At 42.1% G+C, this 23,709-nt stretch overlaps 1 protein-coding gene across 3 annotated transcripts in view; it reads right to left on the reverse strand.

The window, feature by feature from the left end:
• Positions 1–5,277: 5,277 nt before the first annotated feature.
• NDRG1 (N-myc downstream regulated 1) overlaps positions 5,278–23,709 on the reverse strand; it is a 40,552-nt gene continuing 22,120 nt past the window's right edge. For all 3 annotated transcript variants that reach the window (XM_074144801.1, XM_074144802.1, XM_074144800.1), the window contains 13 exons: positions 21,859–21,964; positions 20,080–20,200; positions 18,044–18,106; positions 16,272–16,332; positions 15,727–15,813; positions 14,126–14,182; positions 13,077–13,180; positions 12,639–12,695; positions 11,655–11,706; positions 10,867–10,914; positions 9,260–9,295; positions 7,865–7,916; positions 5,278–7,135 (listed from right to left, as the gene is read on the reverse strand). In XM_074144801.1, coding sequence (XP_074000902.1) covers positions 6,870–7,135; positions 7,865–7,916; positions 9,260–9,295; positions 10,867–10,914; positions 11,655–11,706; positions 12,639–12,695; positions 13,077–13,180; positions 14,126–14,182; positions 15,727–15,813; positions 16,272–16,332; positions 18,044–18,106; positions 20,080–20,200; positions 21,859–21,964 — 1,110 coding nt within the window. In that variant the 3' untranslated portion in view covers positions 5,278–6,869. The remainder of the gene's footprint in view (positions 7,136–7,864; positions 7,917–9,259; positions 9,296–10,866; positions 10,915–11,654; positions 11,707–12,638; positions 12,696–13,076; positions 13,181–14,125; positions 14,183–15,726; positions 15,814–16,271; positions 16,333–18,043; positions 18,107–20,079; positions 20,201–21,858; positions 21,965–23,709) is intronic.

Consider the following 23,709-nt stretch of genomic DNA (forward strand, 5'->3'; position numbering starts at 1 on the left):
GACATTTCTTTTCCTTTTCCAATCTCCTCACCTGGCCAATGTCCAAGTATGTGTTTGAAATATGTGACAAAGCCCTGAACTGAAGGATACATAAAAATAAAAATAAAGAGCCAGAAATGTGGTAAAAAAGGATGCTATAGGAGCATTTCCTTAAATGTGAATATTTTGGCAACTTTGGAAATCCAGGTGTTCCCCAACTCACGTCCTTGTTTTCTGATCTGTTTCTGGCTCTAGGGTTTGATTTCCACCCCGCCCCCAGCACTCTTACTGGACTTGGGACAGATTGTCTAGGGTCTTCGAGCAAAGTGGAGCCTGTTACTCAACCTGCATAAGAATGTCTTCTTTATCATCTCACTTGAGAGGCTGCAAGAGTAACCTGCTTGCAGCAGCCATACAGACAGAAATTGTTCAAACAAGGTTATTAAAGACATGCAGAAAAACATTTAAATTAAAGAATCATTATTGCATATCACTGCATTTACACATCCTCAGAGCTAACCCCACTAAGGATACTACCATTTAATTCTAGGAAAAAATACTTGTAGAGTTTTCCCGCAAATCAAGTTTGCCTTCCAGCCTGAGGTAGGTTACCTGCCTCAGGAATTTAAACACTTTGAGTGGCCTCCTGTTCTGCACGGTGATGAGTCTGTGTTGGGCTTGCTTATGGCTACCAGGAAAGCCCCTTCTCCTTCAGCGTGAGCTTTTTTTGCTGGGAAGGGAAGTCCTCTGCATTTTTTAGCACACTCCAGCCAGCTGTGCCTCTGGCAATAGCTTTCAGCAAGGGTAGCACATTTCCTTGCTGCCTCTACAGGCACCAGAAGTCCCATCTGGCCTCTGCATCTTCTACTTGCACATGTGGGCTTGTACATGAGGGACTTCCTGGCTGCTTTCTCAGCCACCGCGTTTGGACTATTCTGGGAAACCCATCATCTCCTAAGTGCAAAGTGCTTTCCAAATGAAGTGCTGATTGTGTGGAAACTGTGTTCAGCTCTGACCCTGTGGGACCTCCTACCCTGCATGAGCAGCATGGAAGCACTCACCACAGGATCAAAGTTCAACATTGGCAGCTGGTGACAATGAACTAAGATTTGCTTTGATTTGGTCACTGGTTATCATTAAAATGAAAATATAGTGCAATCAGTTGATAAATGACAATTTCCCAGCTGGGGAGATGCAAGCATAGGCCTGAGGTAAGGCAAAGGGGTCGGACTGTGCACATCCCAACAGTGTGTGAGGGGCTGGGTGGCATCTTTGCTGGTGGCAGGCTCACCAAGCCCCACGCCAATGCTGGGCCCACTACATGAGGCAAAGCCACAGCTTGGCAACAACATCTTCACTGCCCATCTTGCTGGGTGGGGACCTGAACACACACACATAGAATCATAGAATGGTTTGGATTGGAATGGACCTTAAGGATCATCTAGTTCCACCCCCCTGCCATGGGCAGGGACACCTCCTACTAGACCAGGTTACTCAAAGCCCCATCCAGCCTGGTCTTGAACACTTCCAGGGATGGGGCATCCACAACTTCCCTGAGTAACCTGTTCCAGTGCCTCACCACCCTCATAGTGAAAAATTTCTTCCTTATATCTAATCCAAATATACTCTCATCCAGTTTGAAGCCATTACCCCTCGTTCTATCATTACATGCCCTTGTAAAAAGTCCCTCTCTGGCTTTCTTGTACGCCCCCTTCAGATACTGGAAAGCTGCTATAAAGTTTCCCTGGAGTCTTCCCCAGACTGAACAACCCCAACTCTCTTGGTCTGTCTTCATAGGAGAGGTGGTCCATCCCTCTGATCATCTTTGTGGCCCTCCTCCGGACCCACTCCAACAGGTCCATGTTCTTCTTATGTTGGTAGCCCCAGGGCATGTACACATGCACACACACACACAGAGCCAAGGGTTGCAAAGTCCAGGTCTTCCGAGTGCTATTGCTCATGTTAGGGTTTGCCTGGAGCTGCCCTAGCCCTCCCCGAGTGCAACTGCCCTGCAAACAGCCCTTCCCTCCCCCAGTCCCCTTCGCGCACTGACCCTGACCTGAATACCATAATCCACTTCAGCCAAAAGCAATTGCAGAGAGTGGCGGGTCACACAAGGATATTTTTTCCAGCTCTGCTGCGGGTCACAGTTCACTGTGGTGGTGCTGCTTGGGAAGGAAGAGCAGCCTGCTATCCCCTTTCCCAAACCCTGAGCTCTTCTGGGGATGCCCATTCACGTCTGCTTCCAGTGTCTGAAGCACATCCCACAGCCACCAGTGCCAAAAACATGCAAGGTGGGGGGCTGCCTCTTTAATTACATCCAAATAACAGCTCTCCTCCAGCCCCAGGAGGTGCTGGGTGAGAAAACGATCCCCACGCCGAATTGCAGGGAACAGACATTGAACTGTTTGGCGGTTGCAATCAGAAGCCTTTTTTCTTTTTTTTCTTTTTTTTTCCCCCAGCACTGGTCAGCAGCTGTGTTGTTTATAAAATGAATGGAGCCCTTAATGAAGCAATAGATAGAAACAGTGAGAGGCTGTGTCTGGCTGTTACAAAGGGCCGAGGGGGAAGGGTTGATCTCTTAAAATACCCCAACATCCTTTCTCTCAGTTGTTTAAACATTAGGCGTAGCAGTGATCAGCTATCAACATAAAGCCTATATTTGGCTCAGTGGAAACACTAAATCCACAGATCAAAACAGCTGTTCATATATACAGACCGGGAGAGTCAGTTCTAGTGAATGTGAAACAGTGCAAAATAGTGCAAAAAAAGCAGACAGCATGTGAGAAGAGGGAGGACCAAGTTGCCAGCAGCACTTGCGGGACACCGCTCAACGTGTTGTGTTGGTAGAAACAACAGTCTGTTGTTACCGGCACATTGAGGATTGCAACAGATACTCTGCCCAAGATGCAAAATCAGACAGGAAGAGGATTCCAGCACTGGAGAGAAAAAATAAGCAGCTTTGCTATAAACTGTTTTCTCTCCAGCTCGGTCCGTCACTTGCAACACATGACATTAATCATAAACCCCCAAAACACATCTAGGCTAAAGGTTCCAGCTGTTTAGTCTCTAGAGACTTTTAAAGAGGAAAGCAGCATCCTTCAGCACAAAAGTCCTGCTGCAACGACGTGATATTGGCACATCCTCTCCCACTCCTCCTCTGCAAGGACAGGGAGTGGGAAAGCCGTCTTGAAATGCAGCCAGATTTTTATACAGTAGATGTGGAGGCCCAGGCTGAGGTGGAAAGGACTCGGATTTCAGCAATGACATCCTTTCTACCGGCGGTTTTGAAGAGCACCACTACAGCGAAGATTTGGTATTGAGATACATTATTGCAATCAGGAAGCCTCTTGGTCCCTGAGAGCCCATTCTCTCCTCTTCCACCCTTTATAATCCCAAAAGCACTATGACGGGTGAACTGTTTCTCTTCTGGAAACCTCCTCTTATCTGATCTCAATCTCCTTTATGCCACAGGAGCTCCTTTCTCCATGGTGGCCATTCATTCTTTGAGAAAAAGGTGAAATCCCAGCTCATCTTTTCTGGTTTAACGACACTACAGTACCCAGGCTACCTCTGTCTCTAAGAATAATGCAGAACTCAGCATTTGCAAGCTCTAGGATTGAGGATAAACCCCTCTAGGAAGGGGTTTATAGCAATTTTATAAAAAATTCTAATAAATCTGCAAGCCATTTGCAACTCTTCAGTTACAGCAGAAGTTAAAAGATGCCAAGAGACCAGTACTGCATGAAAAGAGGAATCATAACTTCTTGTAAAAGGTAAGACACCACTCTGCTGTGCTGACCTCCAGCTTTTCTATACAGGTACACACTGTTCCTTGCCAAATGAATACTTTTTGTTGCAAAGCTGACATTTATAGTGGTCCTAGCAACTCCTCACTGCTCAGAAGTGCTCGCAGATGCCTTTGTGCTGTGGGGAGGCTTGGATGCATTCCTCCCCATTAAACAAAAATAAACTGCCTGGGCTTGACAGCCACACCATGGTGTCCTTGTGGAAGGAATGATTAGCCATTCCCAGAAAAGCTCAGTGAAGAACCTAACTTTGCCCTTCTTTTGTAAGATGAGTTGGCACAGGTTCCTCCCATTTTCACTGGTGCTGGCACAGGCAGTGGTTAACCAAATCAAGCCCTTGGCTGGTATCAGTCCAATCACAACTGCTGAATCAGCACATCTAGCAGAGCCTTGGCTCAGACATGTCAAATGTTTGCTTTTGCCTCTTCCTATCACAGGATTTTTTGAGATACGGGAGAAAGGAGCAGCCCAAAATAGTTCCAGCAAAGCCACACACCCACCTGTCCCTGAAAACCCGAGCGTGTTAGATCAGTCACTGGGCAAGAGCACCATATCCTCCCGAAGGTCCCAACACAGAAAGCAGAGTAGAGCCATTTTGGAGACCAGGCTTTGTTATTTCCTGCCCGTTCTCCACGCTGAATAGCATCAGTGCTCCCAGCCTCCCTGTAACACACGAAGGGAGCCTCCAAACCCGTGGAGGGATGCTTCCCCTAGATGGACAGATACTGCTCAAGTTACAAAAAAGCCCCGATTTTTTAACAGGAAACCACTGAGATAAATAGAAGCTTAAGCTGAAAAAGGACAACCGCGCTTCTGCTTTAAGGATGGCAATAAAAGAATGTTTTAATTCTTTCCTAAAGCATTAGATTCCCATCCCTCTTGTATCTGGGGAGTCCTTTTAAAACTTATTTACAGAGGGTTAAGCTTTTCTTTACTTTTAGATTCTTGCAAGAGGTCCAAAAAGAACAGCTTTTAGAAGCAGAGTGGCATCTGCAGTTTCAGTCAAGAGGCCCAAATTCCTCCACAGATCAGTGGGGGACATGTCACACATGAGTGGATTTACTGATCAGATTGGGAACGGACAGGATGCAATGAGCATGGCACCAACTCCAGTGAGGAAATCAGTCTACAGACCACAGGTCTATGCATTAGACTGTACTAGATTTCTGGAGAAAAAGAAAACTTCAAATAGCAAATAAATAGCACTCCATACCAAGCCCTCAATTTTGTTATGCATTTGTTAGAGAAAAATTATCCTTTAGTACTTTGAATAGCCAGTCATACCTAATATTGAACTGTGGTGCGTTTTCTTGGTATAAATAGTAGGCTCGAGTGGAAAAAAAAAAAGAGCTCTGAGCACAAGAGTAGGGAAGGGCAGAGTTATGTGCAAAAGAAAAAAAGATTTCATTCATGTAAAGGGGTGGCAAGAATACACTCCCACTGAGAAAGACTATTGTACTTCTGGTAAAACATTAAGACACCAGACATTGCAAAGTTACAAATTTATTTTTTTTTTGAAATAAATACAAATACTTCATTAAGAAACTTTTCTTGATAGACTTTACACAATAGCTTTATTCTTTCTGGAAATTGTCTTTTCTTCCCACAAACTGTTACAGATATTCTACACAAGAGCTGAAGTTAGTCAATATAAAGTAATCTAGATGGTGTTCTTCTGAACAAGCAATCCCAAAGTATTAACATTTGCTATTTAACTGCTCGGCATTTGAGTTTTCTTGTTTGTGTGAGGACTGCAATGCAGCAAGTATGCACTGGAGCTCGGGAAATCCTGTCCCACTACCTATGGAAGGACAAACTTCAGAATACCCAACTCTGAAAATCTGACTGGCAGAAAGGTATCAAGCCACTGGCATCAATGAAAGTAACCCCTGGTACCAGGAGGCTACACAAAGATGCAGAACCAGCAGATCATTACATTTATGCAGTCATTACACACTGTATTTTAAAGATACAGTGTTGCCACTCCACCACTTTGTGGAATACACTTCTCAGCACCAGTGAGATCTCATCAGAGTTTCAAATCTAGTAATTAGTGGCAGTTGAATGTACAGTATCTAATTACATGCCATCCCACAGTTATTCATCTCTCCTGACAAAGAACAGCTGGATCTGGCTTCGCTTACAGAATTCCAAATTTATCACAATTGTGCTGGACACAAAAACTTGAGCTGCAAAGATAAGAAGCTGTCTGAAGGAAAAATCAAGCTGTTTCTGCTTTGCTGGCATGTACAGCTACCCTACTCATTATAACTATGCCAACTTTTGCAGTATGGTAAACCCTTTGGCCCAAGATCCCAAAGAGGAAATGCTACCTTGCTTATTAAATTTAAATCCTGTCCTCATTTGGCTAAGCAGGTTTTAGGGTCTAGGAGGGGGGAAGGAAAGGAAGACTGGAACTAAATCTCAAAAAAAGTGAAATAAAAAAGCTTAAAGATTTAGTTCGTCTCAAAGTCACATTAAAATCGCCTATTTTAGTAGCATATTATTGTACATAGGAAAACAGGCTTGAATACTAATGAATTAGGCGGCCTATAAATGCACGATACATTAACTTCTCTATCATTTGAAGTCAAGCTATTTACAATGAATTCAACTCCAGCTTCAACATGAGGCCATAACACATTTGTTTCATTTCCTTCTTTAAAAGCCATCCATAATAGTGATTTTTTTTCTCCCCCTCTTTGAAAGTTGTCTCAAATTGTGCCAGTTTACTTCAAGAGAATAGGAGATAAAGGGGTATGTAACAGCTTTGATTTTAAAGGAGGATATTAAGCAAGCCTGGTTTGACTCTGAAGTGTTTACAACCACATCAGCTTTTGGCAAGTATCCTTTAGAATTTGGCATCCATTGAAGGAGGGCACGATAGCAGCAACTGTCTGAGTTACAAGAATAACGACAGAGCAAATGAGATGCTTCTTTTCTTTGGTCCCTGCCAGACCCTGGTGAACAGAGTTCATCCTACAGAATAGCTTGAGATTAATACCAGTTATGTTTTTGTGATACACAGGGGGCATCCATTACTTTTTCACACTGTGACCAGTTTAAACCTCCCACAGCCATCTAACAGGACACTTCCATGGACTTGGGGCTTGATTGTTCAGCGTTGCTTGCTGAGTTCGGTGTCAGCTCGATGCGTGTGTCTGTGTGGGAGCGGTTCCTGGCACCGTCCCCGGTGTGGGATCGGCTCCTCGTTCCCTCTCCGGTGTGAGACCGGCTCCTCGTGCCTTCCCCGGTGTGAGACCGGCTCCTCTGTCCTTCCAAAGAGGTTACACTGGAGCCAGAAGCGGTACGGGACCTCATCAGCCTGGTCATACTAGCAGAGGGGACTGGAAGAAGAGTCTTTTGTTAATGCCTTGCTTTGTGGGCTTGGAAGGAAGCCCTTGCCTTCCTCTCCAGCCCTCATCACCCTTGGAGAAGCCTTCAGGGTTGAATATATACTTTTCATGGTAGTTTGAAGTGTAGAAGTACCACTGCTCCAGGCATACAGTTAAGGAGCCCAAATTACCGAGGCAAAATTGGTGGCCAGGGCTGAGGGATTCAAGACAGAGCTTTATGGCATGTTGCTCTGGCTGCAACAAGCCAGAGGAAAACTAAGACTCAGACCTCCCGTAACTTTCAGATATTGAACCTTTGCTGGCAGCCCAGGCTAGCAGTGCATCTACACCGCAGCAGTCGTCAGAAGCACATACATGAAGGACAAACAGCTACAAATTAAAGTCTCTGAACTAATGAGGTTTTAAATGTTGTGTGCAGCATATGAATCATCTCCTGTGATGCAATGAGGGGACACTACTACAAATACCCACCTTAAAAATATGAAGATAAAGTAAAGCACGCACTTGTGGGTATAAGCTGGCTACAAAGTTCTCTGTTTTCTAACATAATTTGGTCTGAAACCCCTCCTCCCAGACACCACAGGTTTGGTTTTTTTCCCTTGCAAATGCATACCCAGCAGGGAAAAGATCACACGTTGGGGATCATAAGACTCTCCGGATGCTTTGAAGCCCAACAAATTTTGGTAGCCAGGTGAACCATTCCATAAAACTGATACTTACTGTATCCCATTCCCTGAACAAAGTATTTGAAAGCTTCTGCAAGCTTGGCAGGCTGCAAAAGAAAGAAGAGTACTATTGTATGCAGTGCTCAGCAAGTTACATTACAATGTTATAGATGCCATAGATGCCCTATCTTAATGGGGACAGCTTATTTTCTGATTTCTACTGAATGCCTGAGAATTAACAGGAGAGAATTCCACCATTCCCCTCCCTAGTCCGTTCCCCTGCCCCATTATTTTATCAAATGGACAAATGCACATGAGATTTCCAGACTACAAGTGATCTAAGCCTGGCTCAAACTTTGCTCATGCAATTACTGAGGCAGGTGAGCCAAAGTAAAACAACTGCTCTCACCGAATATACAAGGCAGCTCATATAGGGTGGGTAATTGAGCAATTCCTAATCAGCAGAGAACAAATCTAGCTAGTCAGAGCTGATAGTTATGTTTATAGGGCAAAAAAGCTAACCAGGAATACACAAGCACAACTTGCTGCGACTGACATTCTTGCAATGAGGCACTCACTATTTCTCTCTGCTGCTGACACAGTGGCCAAATAAGCCTCACAGTCTCAATTATTGCGCATGCCAATATTACCTATATTTTTTTGCATAGTTCTATCTGAATCAGTGCAAAGAATGGACTCTGTACAACAGAAGCAATGTAAGTACTCCTGTGTGGCTTTAAAAAAGTCTTTTCCCCCCTCCCACTGTTTGGGCACACACTGACTGTACAGGGACTTCCCAGCTGCACATAATTACAAATTCAGTGTTTTTCCTTAAGTACGTGAACACCATATTGTACTGCTTAGAAATCTGTTTGAAAACATCACATTCTACAGCTGATTTACAGGTCAGCTCTTTTAGTGAAGCAACACTAGAACATAGGTAAATTTTAACTTTCCCAGCCTGCTTTTATTAGCAGCCTTGGAATTTATGCCTAAATATATTTCAGAACCTCCAGTCCGTTCTCAGTCAAGCCAAGTCAGTGTATGCAAGAACACAGCATTGTTATTTCCTGCCTCCCACTTTCCTGATCTATACTATAAATAGTCCAAATAAATATGTTTTTAAACCACTAGTGCTCAAGCCCTAATCCATGTTAGCTTAGTAGATAGGCATAAAATAATACCTCTGCATTCCCACCTCAGACGTTTACTCTGTTAAGACTTAATTAAAGGAAATAATATCCCCGCCCAATCTTAATTTTGCACTTCATTGGTCTTTAAAGAAAAAAGAAAGCTCAGATGACCGATTGACATCATTATTCATGAAATCATAACCATCCTTTTGGCTGACATTTGGGAACACCAAGTACCCTACAGGAAAACACCCATTTATTGCCGTCTGACATGCTTCAGAACAGGATTAGTAGGATTTCCGTCAGCCCAATCCTACCTGGGAAACTTGAGGGAGTCCACCGCAGTCAGCCATCTGAAAGGGGGACCAGAACAGCCAGTTAGCGTCATGCCAGAGGAACTCATTTATGCTCAGGATATATTAAAATGACCTTTTTAGCTATCTGGCAGAAAAACATTTCCTTTTGTTGTGCAAGTAACATATGTGTAGATGAAGGCATCAAAGCAGGCAGTTAAATGTTTATAAAAGCTACCACTGCACCCCAGAAAACCCCAAAGTGTCTTGACCCTCAGGCAAAGCATGGGCTAGAGCCACAAATAAATGTTTTTTGCTAGGCAGTGATTACCAGTTTCTTAGAAATTAGCCTATTAGTCCTGGTTACAAGTTCAGTTCTGAATTACAATAACGTGACTCGGTACTGACCTGAATGACAAACAGGGGAGAGAGAACAAACACCTAAACCTCAGTGGTGAGAGGGAAAAACCATTTGCTGAGATTGTGGATGGCAAGCATCAGCCTGACTTGCCACGGGAAGCAGGGAAAGCCAAATTAGAAAACCTATCTTGAGTGCATGCAATATTTTTGGAGCACTTCATTTTTCCTGCCACTCCACCCCTCAAAGCCAACCCAACAAAAACAGTCCTGTTCCAAGGAACACCACAAGCTGAAAACAGTTGAGTTGTGAATTACAGGAAACCCCAAATCCTATCTAGGATTAGTTAGCAGCAAAACAGGCCTGCAGCAGGATCTGGCACCAGCCGTATCCCTGGCTTGAGCAAAGGCTGGCCACTGATAGAGGATTTGAGATAGTGTCAGATTTTTTCTTCGGGTGAGTCTACCATCTCCATGTGGTAGGTCAGCAGTGTAACTCCTCAACATTAGGAGGAAAAAGCATTTAAAATTAATTGTATATTACCATTTTCACTGGTCGGTTCAATATGAAGAGATACAGTAAAAGTTCCCAGCAGAAACATGAACAAACTTGTTTCACTGTTTGCAGGTTATTACACTCATTGCATTTTACTTCACCAGTAACGAGCTGAAGATTGCACCCACACTCTGAATGCCAAGCATCAGCCAAAGCCTTTGCACAATGTTTTGTTGTTTGGAAGTGTATTTTATCAAGTTTTTGGAAAATAATACATTTCCAACAGTAAGATGTCCTGGACCCTGTCCACATGAAAGGGAGGATGACAAAACTGTGGCTGACAGATGAGCTGTCTGTCCATCTGACACTACTGTTGAGGGACAGGCGAGCACAGGAACAGAACAATTTGGTTTGCACTTCCACTCTGCTGCTGGGTTTTTTCAAATTTTTTGAAATACCTCAAGATAAATTTTGCCAGCTCTAGTCAAATTCATTATGGGTATGTGAAATACTGAGCATTTCAATTCTCACCCCTAGTGTTTTAAAATGGAGGAGCTGAGAAATTCCCTGTTGTTAACCTTGACAAGAAGCCCCTAGTCTTGTTTATCCCACTAAAATACTGAAGGAACTGCCCTTCCACATCAGAGCTGGATTCTCACTGTGTTATCTGTACTGCAGCACATTGCTCTGGTTCTGCTTTTTTAGTTAATCTACCTGATTTTAAATGAGGAGAATGTTTATTAAAAAAAAAAACAAACAAACCAGCTTTTGTTATTACCTTCAAAAGTGTGGTCCTTGTTGGGTCCAGCTTTGCATTGCATTCAACCTGCATTAAAGAACAGCAGCATAAGACGTTATACACAAGATTTTACTTATGAACTACTGGATGAAAACAGATTAAACATCTTGTTTTCTGTCTTAATTCAGACTAAATTGGGTATCAGGCTTCTGTATAAAGACTCTACGTATACATAAATATATCTTTGAACTCAAGTAGGTCAGTTCACATTTCTGACTGTATTCTTTTCCATGTACATGGGAATTCAAGATTTTTTTATCTGTTTCTGGTACTCCAGTGGCAACAAGTGTTGTTTATCTTGTGATGTTGGGTCATCTGGTAGCTTCCCAAGTGGTGAGCAGCCATATGGCCACCAGCCAGCGGACTGGGCATGCCCGTTAAGGGACAACATTTGAAGTCACCCAATCATCTGGGGCACGTTATAATGGTCAAAAAGAAGCTCTTTGCTTCCATAGTGACCCAGGGCAGAGCTCCAACACCACAGAACAAGCTGAAATACCAGCAGCAGATTCCTCTCTAAAGGAAAATATTTGCGGTTCACTGGAACTGCTGTGGCGATTGTTCCTAAGGCAGTAGCTATTAAATAATGGTGCACAGACAGAGGGGACAAACAGCGAGGAACTAATGGCAGCTCTCCTGCGGTCTGGAAGAGGAGAGCCAGCTGGGCTGGATCGATAGCCAGCGAGGGTGAGCTCTGCTGGCCTCGCACAGCTTCTTGGCTCGCCTGCCCATTATCACAGTGGCAAAGCACAGCTCGATATACCCACCACAGCATCCACCGCCGGGGAACTGTCACCAACCACCAGGAGGACAGGGCACCTGCAGGGAAGCACATAAAAGCAGTATTATCTCTGTGATCCAGCCCGGACTTGCCCTAAGCTGCATTTTGTGTTGCTGGAAGAACGAGACAGTTAAGTGTGGGAAAATTATTTGTTTTGTATTCCAGACACCTTAAAGATACATCAAATCCACTGTATTAGCTGCAGATCTACTGATGTGCTCTGATAGTTTGTCTGAAAATCCGTCTTTTTCCCCACCTTGTAGCAATCAATCAGCCCTTCCCAGTGCTCTTATTCCTTGTTTTATAAGAAATTGAATGTGGGCATCAGCATCAAAGTCTCCTCCCCCCACCCCCTGCCCCCTGAGCTCCAACTTTTGGACCTGTCATCCAATTTCAACCAGATTGGCAGAAGAGTCTCAAAGTCTCCTGTGTGTAACCATCAGTAGCTGAGCAGAGAAGGACTTGACAACTGTTCCATTGCACAAGTTGCAGCATAAGTGAAAAGCTATTTGCAGAAGATCTGGCAGATAGTCATTCTCATACCTGCTCCGTCTTCCTGAAAGTTTTGGTTTTGTTTTTTCAATTGGTTTTGTTTACGTTGTCTTGGTTGCAAAGGCTCAGCTTAAGTGCACTCACATCTATAGTTTCCGTTAACTAGGGTGTATCTCCAGGTAAAGGTAAGTACATCCACTCTTCAAGTAATTACTCTGTAAGCCTAAGTTTGTAGATACACAGTGACAGAAACTATTTAGCTTTCCAACCCTGAAGTTTGAAGAGGGGAAGTCTTTCTAATGGTGGTCCCTGACTTGCAGTAACCTCTTATCTCCTACACAAAGTTACAAGATCCTTTTCTAGCACGTAAGCACATGCAGGTACAGTTCTGCAATGCATATGCAGTACACCCACCCACTGATCACACCTCTTAGCTCACATCATGCACAGGTGAACTGGGAAGAAATAAAATACTTACTGAAGGGTGACAACATTTATTCCAGGAACAGGACGCTCAATCTCTAGGTCTCGCCGACTAAAAAAAAAAATGGAGAGAACAAAGGCTCTTGATACACTGAAATTTTACAGTTAACTCCATATTCTTCTAGTTTAGAGAAAGCACAGACACTCACATATGCTAATTTAATCTGATACATGTTGTAGCCTCCACAACTGATGGAGAACCACTCTTAGACTTAAGTATCGATGTCTTAGTCCCAGTGTACATTCTTTCTCCCCACAAATGCACAAGGTCCTTCTCCCATAAGAAAACCACCTGAGATCCCTAAAGGCACTGTCAAGCAGAACTTTATACTGGGAGAACACAAGTAACTCCACCACACAAGTAATACTGTCTCTAAGAACTGGACAGCCTCTTAAAACAGTTTCCAGTTAGAAATCAGGTAAATGTATTTACCTGTTGTAAGAGTTGACAAAGAGATGAAGGTTGGTTTGATTCATATCATTAATAATATGCTGACGGTAAGTATGGATCAGGTCATGGTTGCTGTGAATCTCTTCCTACAGTGGAGAGAGAATCGTTCAGAATAGGGGCTATTTTTTGAAAGGAGTTGAAGACATGGCACAGCAGTCGTGCATCAGACTCATATCTACACAACAGGAGTGCACCTTTAGGAGGGACAACTTCTAGCACCCAGTGGCGTCACCCAGAATTAACATGTGGTTATTGATCGCAATACCACATTTTTCACTTTAAAGCTTCAGTATGTTGTAATGTCAAGATCTTACAACTGCAAAACATGTAGTTATAGTGCAGATGGTTACAGTCAGACAAGTGTGAGGTTTAAAAACCAAAAAAGACTCAGGGTGAGAAGCTCAATAAATGTTTCCAGGGTAAAGCAGATGTTGAAAGCTTACAAACATATGTAATGTGGAAATCAATTTCACAATAGTAAATAACTAAGCTTCAAGGACTTCAATCGCTAACATTTTCAAACAGTTTGGTTCTAAAGTCTTTATAGATTAGTTCCTCGCTCTGCTGGAATGGAGTTTTCCATTGCATTTACTAACAGTTTCAAGCACAGCAAAGTAGCCTCAGAAAACAGTACATGTATAGGCTTGCACTGAAGAGCACCGTTAGTACTAATAACCAACTTTCCCAGAGTTACAACAACATTATGGTATAAAAAAAAAAAATCTGTGGGGTAATTCTGCTCAGAACATGAGTACATAAGACAGTTACACTCATGTTTAAGTGTTGGCTAGCTAAACAGGGAGCTGCCCCTACTAGAGTTGTCATGACTGAGATGCACTTGAGTCATCAGGACACAGCAAGCCCCATGGCAGCATAGCACCTCCAAAATACTGGGAACACAAGTATGAATAGTATCTCACAGTTTAACTTTGCACTCTGTTGTTTAAGTGAAAGCTTCTCCCCTCCTCCCAGCCCCAGGAGATAAATACAGACTACTGAACACATCAGAGGAATCTTTTGAACATCCTTACCTTTCCAAAAAGATGTGAAATGACCATGTCTGGTAAAGCATTTGTCCAACCTGAAATCTGAAGAGCAAGATAATCTAAATATTAAAACAATCCTTGAACAGTTGAAACCTTTCAATTACCCATAAGTAGACCAATGGATGTTTCTCTGCTGTCCTTGTATGTACAATATCCTAGATTGATATTTTTTTCCCCCAGTCCAGCTATAACACCATAAAATGTAGTTGGAATTGTTCTCACAGGTTGTCTTTACTAATACAGCTATACAGGTTACACACTACAGGTGGCATAGGTATATACAGCATCACTCCCTGCAAGGATGCCAAGCAAACCAGCCAGATGGGTGTCATTTAATCTCACTGCCCAACCTCCTCCCTGACAACCCACACTGACAGTACTTTGCAGGTGGTACCTACAGCTCGTGTTCCAGAGCATGTACTCTCACTTTGGAAGGACAGAAGGATACAGGGCACCCACTGTACTCCTCATGTCAGCAATACTTAAGAGAGTATATCCACAGATATAGAAGAATTTAATTACAGTGAGATGTTGGGTGAGATAATCAAAATGGGTCAACTGGTACATCTCAAAGTAGAGGAGTTACTAATTATACTTCCAGATCAAACTTACCAAAATAAACTGGTATGAAAAATTATTTTAAAAAAAATGAGTAACTACGCCTTGAAAGAATGTTACATCCCAGCTCTGTAAAGTTTTTCCTAGTATTATAAGGTTGTCATTACATTTAATGTCACCCTAGACACTTACAATGGGCTGACTCTATGTGTGCATAAAAGATGACACGCTAATTTTTGTACTTCTCCAAGTGTTTATAACAACTGCCATTTGCTTAAACATGACCCTGAATGATACAAAGTACCTTCCATCAGTTTACCCTGAAAAAAAGTTTTAACAGGTTAAATCTGAGTGACACGTAATGTAACATTTATACTTATTTATATATACTGCTTCCAGGAAGATTTTTTGGAACTAGTTCTCAGTGCCTGTCTTCCCACATTGCAATCTTAGAGCTACAGAAGAATACAGTTAACAGGAAGTTCTTTGTACGTGAACATTTTCACTTAAACGCCTGGTTATATGGACAATTTGTCCACAGTTATTGTAGCTAATGCCCTTTTCTGAGTCTTTTTGGCATCAGGACTCAGCTAGATGATTGAAACCTGGAAGACGTTGTTCTGAACATTTTTCTGTGCTCTAGTTCATATTTTGGACTGCGCTGGTAAACAAAGCTATGGACAAGAAAGAACTGAATGTTACATTCCCTCAAGTAAACTTCAAGCATAAAGTTGTTTCCGAAACTACCCTATGTTCAGGTTAAACCAGGTTTTCCCCAGCAGTAACCAGCTCTTAAGAATTGTCCATACCCAGTTGTTCCATTATACCATGGGTTTCTGTTTCCTCGAAGTATTTATTTTTATTACTATCCCTGCAGGAGGTATATTTGCAAAGGGAAGAATAAACCCCAAAGGAATTAGCCCGAGATGTTCAGTGTCTGCGGCCATGTCTTACACACATATTTGCCCAGCTCCTCATGCTTGACAGGCATTTATTTTGATTTATTTTTCTAACTTAAAAATGTTTACCTTAGTTGCTGCCCAGTCCATCCAACCTTCAGCACAAGGGTTTACGTTAATGAGAACTAATCCTTCCACCATGTCTGCATGGTTTAACTGCAAAAGAAAAGATTTAAGATTCATCACATACTCTTTGCAACTTGACAATCAACATAAAATTGAAATTAGCAAATTATCTCCTGGGGAGGAAGGCGGTAGGTCTAGTTTTATCTTGCAGAAAACAAGTGTATGTATGGAAAAAAATTTTTCATTAAAGCAATTCGACTGAGCAGCTGGAGAACATTAAGATTTAACTTCTTCTCCACCCTCAGTTTAAATAGAGAACTCCCATTAAAACAACCTTCTGCAAATTAACTGGGTAGAGCCCAGGCCTTAAAATGGAAAATCTAGGTCTTCTGGATGAGCTATCCCGCAGATTCTGGTATTTCACTTAAAAGCCTAACTGCTTACTTAAATGGGCACGGTAGAGCAGGAATTCTCTGCGCACGCTACAGGAGAGACAATGCGTCAGGGAAATGAGGTCCAAGGCTTTAGGGAAGCTCCACAAAACTTACAGCAAATCTGGTTAAGATGTAGGCACCGGCTCCAGTTCCCATTCCTATAATGGTCTTCAGCCTGCACAGGAATAAAAGGGAAGAGACAAATGAGTAAGACAGCACCGAAAATAAATAAACCTGCATCAGCAGCCTTCCTCTTTCACACGCCAGTGCGTATGTACAGAAGGGTGGGTTGCAGCTCAGGCAAACCCTGGACCCTCAGCAATGCCACCCACCCCAGTAACGAGCTTGATGTAGCAGCTGGTTTGGTTTTGGCAGATTTGCAGGACACTGGTCCTCATGCGTTGCAGAGCAGCAGCAATTTTCACTTATCTTTAGGTAAATACACTGAGCAACCATAGCATTGTTCTGATCCTGGAAAGAAATGCTTAGTCTCTGCCAGAAAAATTTATAAGATACAGTCCTGAAATCTGCAGCCTAAATACAAGGCTGCCTCCTCCCTAGGTTCCCCCCTGCCCTTCCCAGTACAGCTATCCAACTGGGACGCTGATTCCTCTCTAACAGGGGGCTGGCAGGGAAACCTCTCATGCTATCCAGCCACTGGGGTGACTAAGTTTAAACTTCATAACCAAACAGGGCAGAGACAAACCAAATATTTGCATTAATCGAAATTGGTGTTAAAGCATCACCTTCAAGGTCTTAGAAAATACATGGAAGGGAAGACTAGACAAAACCACTCAGAAAAACAGGTTATACAATGCTTTTAGGAAAATTCTTGAGGATAGTTTTCATTCTCATTAGCAATATTAAATCAAGGCTTTGTAAGTACACTCCAGTATAATTGATTTTCAAGGTACTGACATTAAGTTAACATTTTTTCAGTGCAAAAGCAAAATCGACAAATCTGTGCCTTAGATTAGGCATTTTAAAAAACACATCTCTTAAGAAGGTAGTGAGGTAAACTGGTCTAAGGTACTGTAATAGCTGGTTACAACAAATGAACAATGTCTAAACTGGGGTGTTGGCCTGAGACTAAAACCCCTGCCAACAGTCCAGCCTGTCTGTTCCCCAAGGCTGCCTAACCCTGAATGCCAGGTTTTCTCTGCTTGCTCTGAAAACCGCATGGAGGTGTCTGCCTGCACTCTTCATTGTGTACCGGGGGCACCAACTCTGCAGAGAAGGTACCTTTCTCAGCCGCAGCTCCTGCTAAAGCTAAGCTTTAAGGGAGGACACACACTTAAACCACTTAAACTTGTTGCAGGCAGACAACAGAGGAACACTGCCAGCAGGTCCTTCAGCATCGGCTACCTGGCTTCTGCACTTGGTAGAAGAAGAGGCTTAAGGAGGTCGGACTGACCCCCTAAGATGCTCAACCCACAGAAACAAAACAGTAAGTGTCTTAAGATGAGACTATGGTGTTTTTTGGTTTTTTTTATTGCTAACCACACAGGAAAACATGGGTTGTTACAGTGGGAAGAACAGATTGTCTGTCCCCTGCCCCTGTGAGGGCGATGCATAGAAAACACTGGAGGAAGCCCCTAAATTAGACACATGGGATTTCACTCAAAAGTTGCTTCCTGTTTAAAAATAAACAGGCATTTCAAAAAAGGCCAAAAAATAAGTTCTTTCAGAAACAAAGGCAAAAGTGATCCATCTATAACAGAGGAATTAAAATAAACAACCACAACTGTAATTCTAACAAACAAAACACCAGATAGCCAGAACAAAGCTTAAGGGGCAGCACAGGCAAATACCTGCTCTGCCCTGCTCTCTCGGTGCACCACATAGAGACACGAATGAGGAAAACAAGTAAATAATTCTACACTCACCCAAACTGTTTCAGGATTCCGGGAAGCATTTCAGCCAGCTGGTCCATGGAGGGATACACATACCTACAACAAATATGTGTTTGTGGAGTTACTACACCACTGGTAGAGTAAGCTGGTATATTTAGAGACACAGCAGTCACTGGAGATTTAATACCAAATGTGCTCATTATGAGATCACTGACAGTATGAGCTGAATTTAAATCAACAGCAAGCACAAGTAAGCAATTTAGCAGAAATATGAGCATAATCTATATGGCACTTTTTGTGAGTTACAGGATGATAGATGTTTGGTCTGGCTGAGAGCAAAACAGACCATAACGAATCCCTTCCAAAAAAAAAAGTTAACACTTAAAACTTATGAAAGAATTTGAACTTGAGAGGTGAGTTTCCAACCACATTCACCACATTTGTACTTCTGGTCTACCACAAAAAAAGTTTCCCCGTGTCGCAGAATCACAGATTACAATGAGACCTAGATCTTTGGCATATAATGTGCATGTGTGTTTTCAGGGACACACAAATTACCATAAAATAAATGAGGATAGCATTCTAAAGATATTGATGGAGAAAATGAAGGCATAGGAAGGGCTATGAAGCTGCTGAGGAATTTCAATAAAAACAGCTGCAATTTGATGCTCCTGGTCTTCTGCAGAGCAGAAACAAAATTTTAAGGGAAGGAAATGCTGAGCAAAATCTCAACTGAGCAGCACATGGAAAAAATCCACCCAAAGTAGCTGGAGAACATCTGCCTAGGACAAATCCAAGTCTCTGCTTCCCATCAGGACTACACCTAATGATTCTCTAGTTTAGTCTCCAAAATAACACCAAACAAAACAAATGAACAATGCAAAACTATTTTAAGTTATTTTCTTAGATTTTCTTGTTGGGAAAGTGAACCTTGTCATGACAAAGCTAATGTCACTGCAACAGCTATGACTTTTAACTTGAGCATACTGGTCTCCCAGCTGGAGGGATAGTACAGCTTCTTGTGCTGAACTCATGATGTTATTAAGCAGCAGTCTTTACTAGCATAGGTCATGATGGCTGCCCTGTACAGCTGACAACTTAGAAGTGTTAACACTTGTTCAGGACATGTGGGTTAAGACACTTAAAAGCTCACGATTGAAACAAATACAAAGGGGAGGTGACTGAAATAGCTTTGTAGGCTACTCTGGTAGACAACTGGGCCATTGCAGCTAACTAGCTGAGAACCTGGCCCATCATGACCTCTTCAGCACCAGACCAGCTTAAAAATTAAGAAGGGAAATAGACTGGCTCATGCAATAAGGGTACATATAAGCTCCTTAATACCCAGTTCTTACAGAACAACTGTTCCTTGCCTTGGACCCTCCCCTCAGCTGCTCCCTTCCTCAATGAAGCTGGTTCCTATCTAAGGGGCATCTTAAGGCAAACCTGTCTCTTTTGAACTAACTGGGACAAGCATTTTGGCAAAGACAGTGCTCATGGCACACAGGGTATCCAAGAGTTACAGCATCACACATGATACACAGTCAGGAGTATGCAGTTATCTATGATATTCTGTGAGGGGACATCACTTTGTTACTGTCCAACAACTTGAGTTTTCCAGGTAGGTTATCAAGTCTACTTATCAACATCTACCATGCTGCCATTTCATAAAAAAACATGGATTTAGGGAGGACATTATATAGTAGTTAATGCCAATCTTGTTTATAATAAAAATTTAGGTTTGTATTTGTATTCAGGATGTCACTACAAACCAAGGTAACGCGATATTTAAATTGACAGATGTAGACATCTATCCAGGAACTGCTTTACAAGCAGTCTAGTTGTCAGAGATAAAGCACAAAATGACAGCCCCAAAGTTTACTGTGAACTGGCACAACACAACAGAGCTCCCAGAGCCCCAGTACCTTAGAAACAGAGTGTTAGGATTTAAGTTCAAAAGGCAACTACTGTGGTTTCCACAAGTGCTTTTTAATTAAACTGCAGATCAAGGCTCTTTTTGCAGAAAGAGGGTAACTTTGAAAGCATGGGCTGTTTTCCTGACAACTCACCCAGTCTGGAAAGATGGTGCTCCATCCTGCTGGCCAGGTGCATCCACATGGCAGACGGCAAAGTGCTGGGTGATTTCCTGCATATCCTCAAAGTTGAAGAGAGGATTGAAGCAAGTTTTATCTTGAGAAGGAAAAGAAAATATGGAATAATTATGCTGAGGGGAAATAGTAAGTTTGCAGCTATAATAAATCGATTTATTAACCTGTCCTGCAGGTTAATGAAAAGTTGGTTCAATCAGGTGAGCTATGTTATAGCCTGGCAAAAGTGGCAGCCCTTTATTTCTAAGGAGGAAAGACCAGTAAAGCCCTGCTACAAAGCAACCTGTGCCAACTTGCTTTAATTCCTTTAAGCAAAAACCCTGAACAGCCTCTTCCTTATGGCTAGCTAAGGTTTATCCATGTTATTTTGATACCTGACAGAAGTACCTGCTTGGTACACCAAAATCTCAAAAAATTATTCTTTATGAAAAGTTAAAATACTAATAAAATGCAGTTGGGAATATTCATCCCAGGTTTTGGCTTAGATGAAATTACCCATTTACTTGTCCAGTCATTTGTCTTTGACTTGTGTCAAAACAGATGGAGGTAAAAAGTATCCAAGGCTGAGATCGTGACTTGTGCTTTTGCCCAAATATTACAGGATGAACGTTAGATGATCAGCTGCTGCAGGCAGCTCAAGACTAAAGCGTCCTTCTGGGATACTCGGTGCTGTAGGCTCCCAACTTTGAGGTGATTTGATTTCTGATTTTTAAGCGGTATTACTCTGGGGAACGGGTTAGCATATTTTCCTTCTAGAACTGGAAAGCAAGAATTCTATAGCACCATCTTTAAGATGCCTAGGAACAGTTCAATATTCAACGTGTGTGTTTCTGAACGTCCTCACACTACAACAGACAAGCAAAATCATTGCAGAATATAAAACATTTTTAGCTAAAATCACCTTTAGGGGAATATGCAAGTTTGGGAAAACTTTCCTCCCCTTTCAAAGGGAGAGAAAGTTTACTTACAATAAAGATAGAATTTGTAACTCTAGAAAGAAAAAAGTCTTATTCAAAAATGGGATCCAGATTAAGCTCTGCGCTGACCCACCAAAAATCCAAAATAAAGTACCCAGTTCCACAAAAAACGGGCAAGAAAACAGACTTTTTTCTTATGAGTAGTATCTGCCCCCCAGTAATAGCCAGACTTTAAAGATCTGCAGGTGCTTTTAAATGTAAATGCTGATAACTGATTAAGAAACAGTAAATTATGTGAAGAAAACAGTACTGGTGGAAATAACAAAACAGAGCAGATCTGGATATTAGGTCACTATATTCTTGGACATGACAGGTAAGATAAAAGGCACTTATCAAAGTTATTTTCTTAATACTGGCTAAGGACACAATGCCAGCACCCATTTCGTCATCCTGATTTGACATGTAATTCATACAAACCCACAGCAGCATAAGATTGGTTGTGAGACAAAGCACCAGTGATGTTTTCAATCCTGCTGGCAATATACCCTCAGGTATCCCCTGCAGATGTTTTTACCGCATTCGTATATGGTCTCTATGAGCTACCAGAGATCTTTTACTCCTTTAAGTGAAATATTCCAACTATTTACTTCACAAGTATGAAAAAAATCTGAGAATTAAACTTGCTGTAAGAGAGGAATTAGGTACCTTCTAACAGGTTGCAATGGACATAAACAAGCAAGGACCCGGGAAAGGTTTCCTATCCATCGCTGCTTCCACACCCTTTTATCACGGCAGTAGTGTTAAGGAATTAATGTCTACTTACGATTCAGCCCGATGTCATGGTAGGTGAGGATAGCTGGCCGGTTCCCTCTGGGAGTCCCACACATGGTGACATGGACCGAGCCATGCACAGTCTCCACATCTTGCTCCTGCAGAGAACAAGAGGAATCTGTTAGGGGCTTGTCCAAGTCCTCCCCTGAAGACTTGCTGCAGCAGACCTCTATCTGACCACCAGCACAGGTCCTGCCCCAGGCCCGGGGATCTCCTAACCCACCCTGTTCTTCCCCGTGCTGGGGATTCCGCGCTGACGTTTTACATTCGGCTGTCACCCACTCCAGTCCACAGAAAACTACAGAAGCACTTAAGCTGCTAGCTCTAACCAGATACTGAGGGAATAGTTAAATAGTTTTTAACCTTATTAAAAGGCAGCATTTAAGAAAAAAAAAAAAAAAGGAAAGCAGTTTGGTGCAATGACACCTAAAATAACAACAGTTTACAAGTGTGACTGTCAACATTTGCAAAAGTGCAAGTTGCCAAGATAAAATACTTTTTTTTTCCAGGAAAAGGACTTTAACTCAGCAAATAACTACTATTCCCCAAAGAAAGCAGTATTAAGTAGCCTGTATTCACCATAAAGACTTATCAGGCTGTGGGGCCTTGTGATTACAGTAGCCTTCCCCAATAAACAGGACAGCCACATGTATTAACTTGACGGCTTGCTATGTATAGACCTGAGCATAAACCCAACTGTCTGAAGTTTGCTATAGAGCAGTTGTGGTGATTACCAAAGAAACAACGTTAAGAAGTATACCGCTGTTAGTTGACATAACAGGAATTTGTACTAGTTAATGAACTTAAAGCTAAAGACACCTTTGTTATCAAATCAAAGACCATCTTTTATTTACTGGATGTCTATGTAAGTTAGATGTGACTTGGGTTGCACTAACAACCACATCATATGGAACAGTTTGTTGTTTCTTTTGCACTTAAACTTCAGATGGGCATAAACAGTTTCTTATTTTGCCACCATGTATAGAGGGAATTACAAAACAACAGTTATTTATCACACTTATTTACAGTACTATTACACTCACATAACAGTCAAGGCAGTATGTAGTTAGTAGCCAGTCTTAGCGTTTCGTCAGAATATTTTATTTACTGTACAGGACATAGATACCCACATCATTCAATACTGTCTGTGGCTGCTGGGCTTGCTTGACATTCTCCATGCAGTAATGCCCAGAGGCCAAGTCCAAGTTAAATTAAAATCTACTGCAAATAATGCTGTAGAAATCGGGTGCATACAGCCCTTGTGGAAACCTTTATGTAGCAAAACCCAGAATCTCTTCAGAGATCTAAGACATTAATTTGATTTAAATCACAGCTTGGTAATTTCATACATGAAATACAGCACGCGTTTTGGGGAAAATAAGGATGCTAGGTAACACCATTCCATATTTCACCTATTTTCCTTGCAATTATACATTTATATCAGTTTTAAATTACAATCATAGCAATGAATCAAGATTCCCCCCCAACTTATAGTCCGGGCAAGCTGAGCATCACTGCTATCTGAACTATTCTCCATTGAAACACTAACGTCCAGCTTTTATGTTTCCTCAGAGATTCATTCCTCTGCATACTCACTGCATTATTTAGCAGGTAAGCTGTATCTTCCATATCCAGCACCATCTTTAGGCAAAACAGGGTGATAAATCCAGCAAGTCAGACAGAGGACAGTAGCTGGTTTCTACTTTGTTCAAGTAGGAAACTGGGTTATATAGAAAAGCTGCTATTCTGCATAGGCTTATGACTCCCATAATGCCCAGCTAGAAAAAGGAAAACAGACTAATTCATGAGGACGTCATTCTTAAATAGGATTTGAGTTAGGTTT

The sequence above is a fragment of the Numenius arquata genome, chromosome 3, assembly GCF_964106895.1.
Source record: "Numenius arquata chromosome 3, bNumArq3.hap1.1, whole genome shotgun sequence".
Classification (NCBI taxonomy): Eukaryota; Metazoa; Chordata; class Aves; order Charadriiformes; family Scolopacidae; genus Numenius; species Numenius arquata.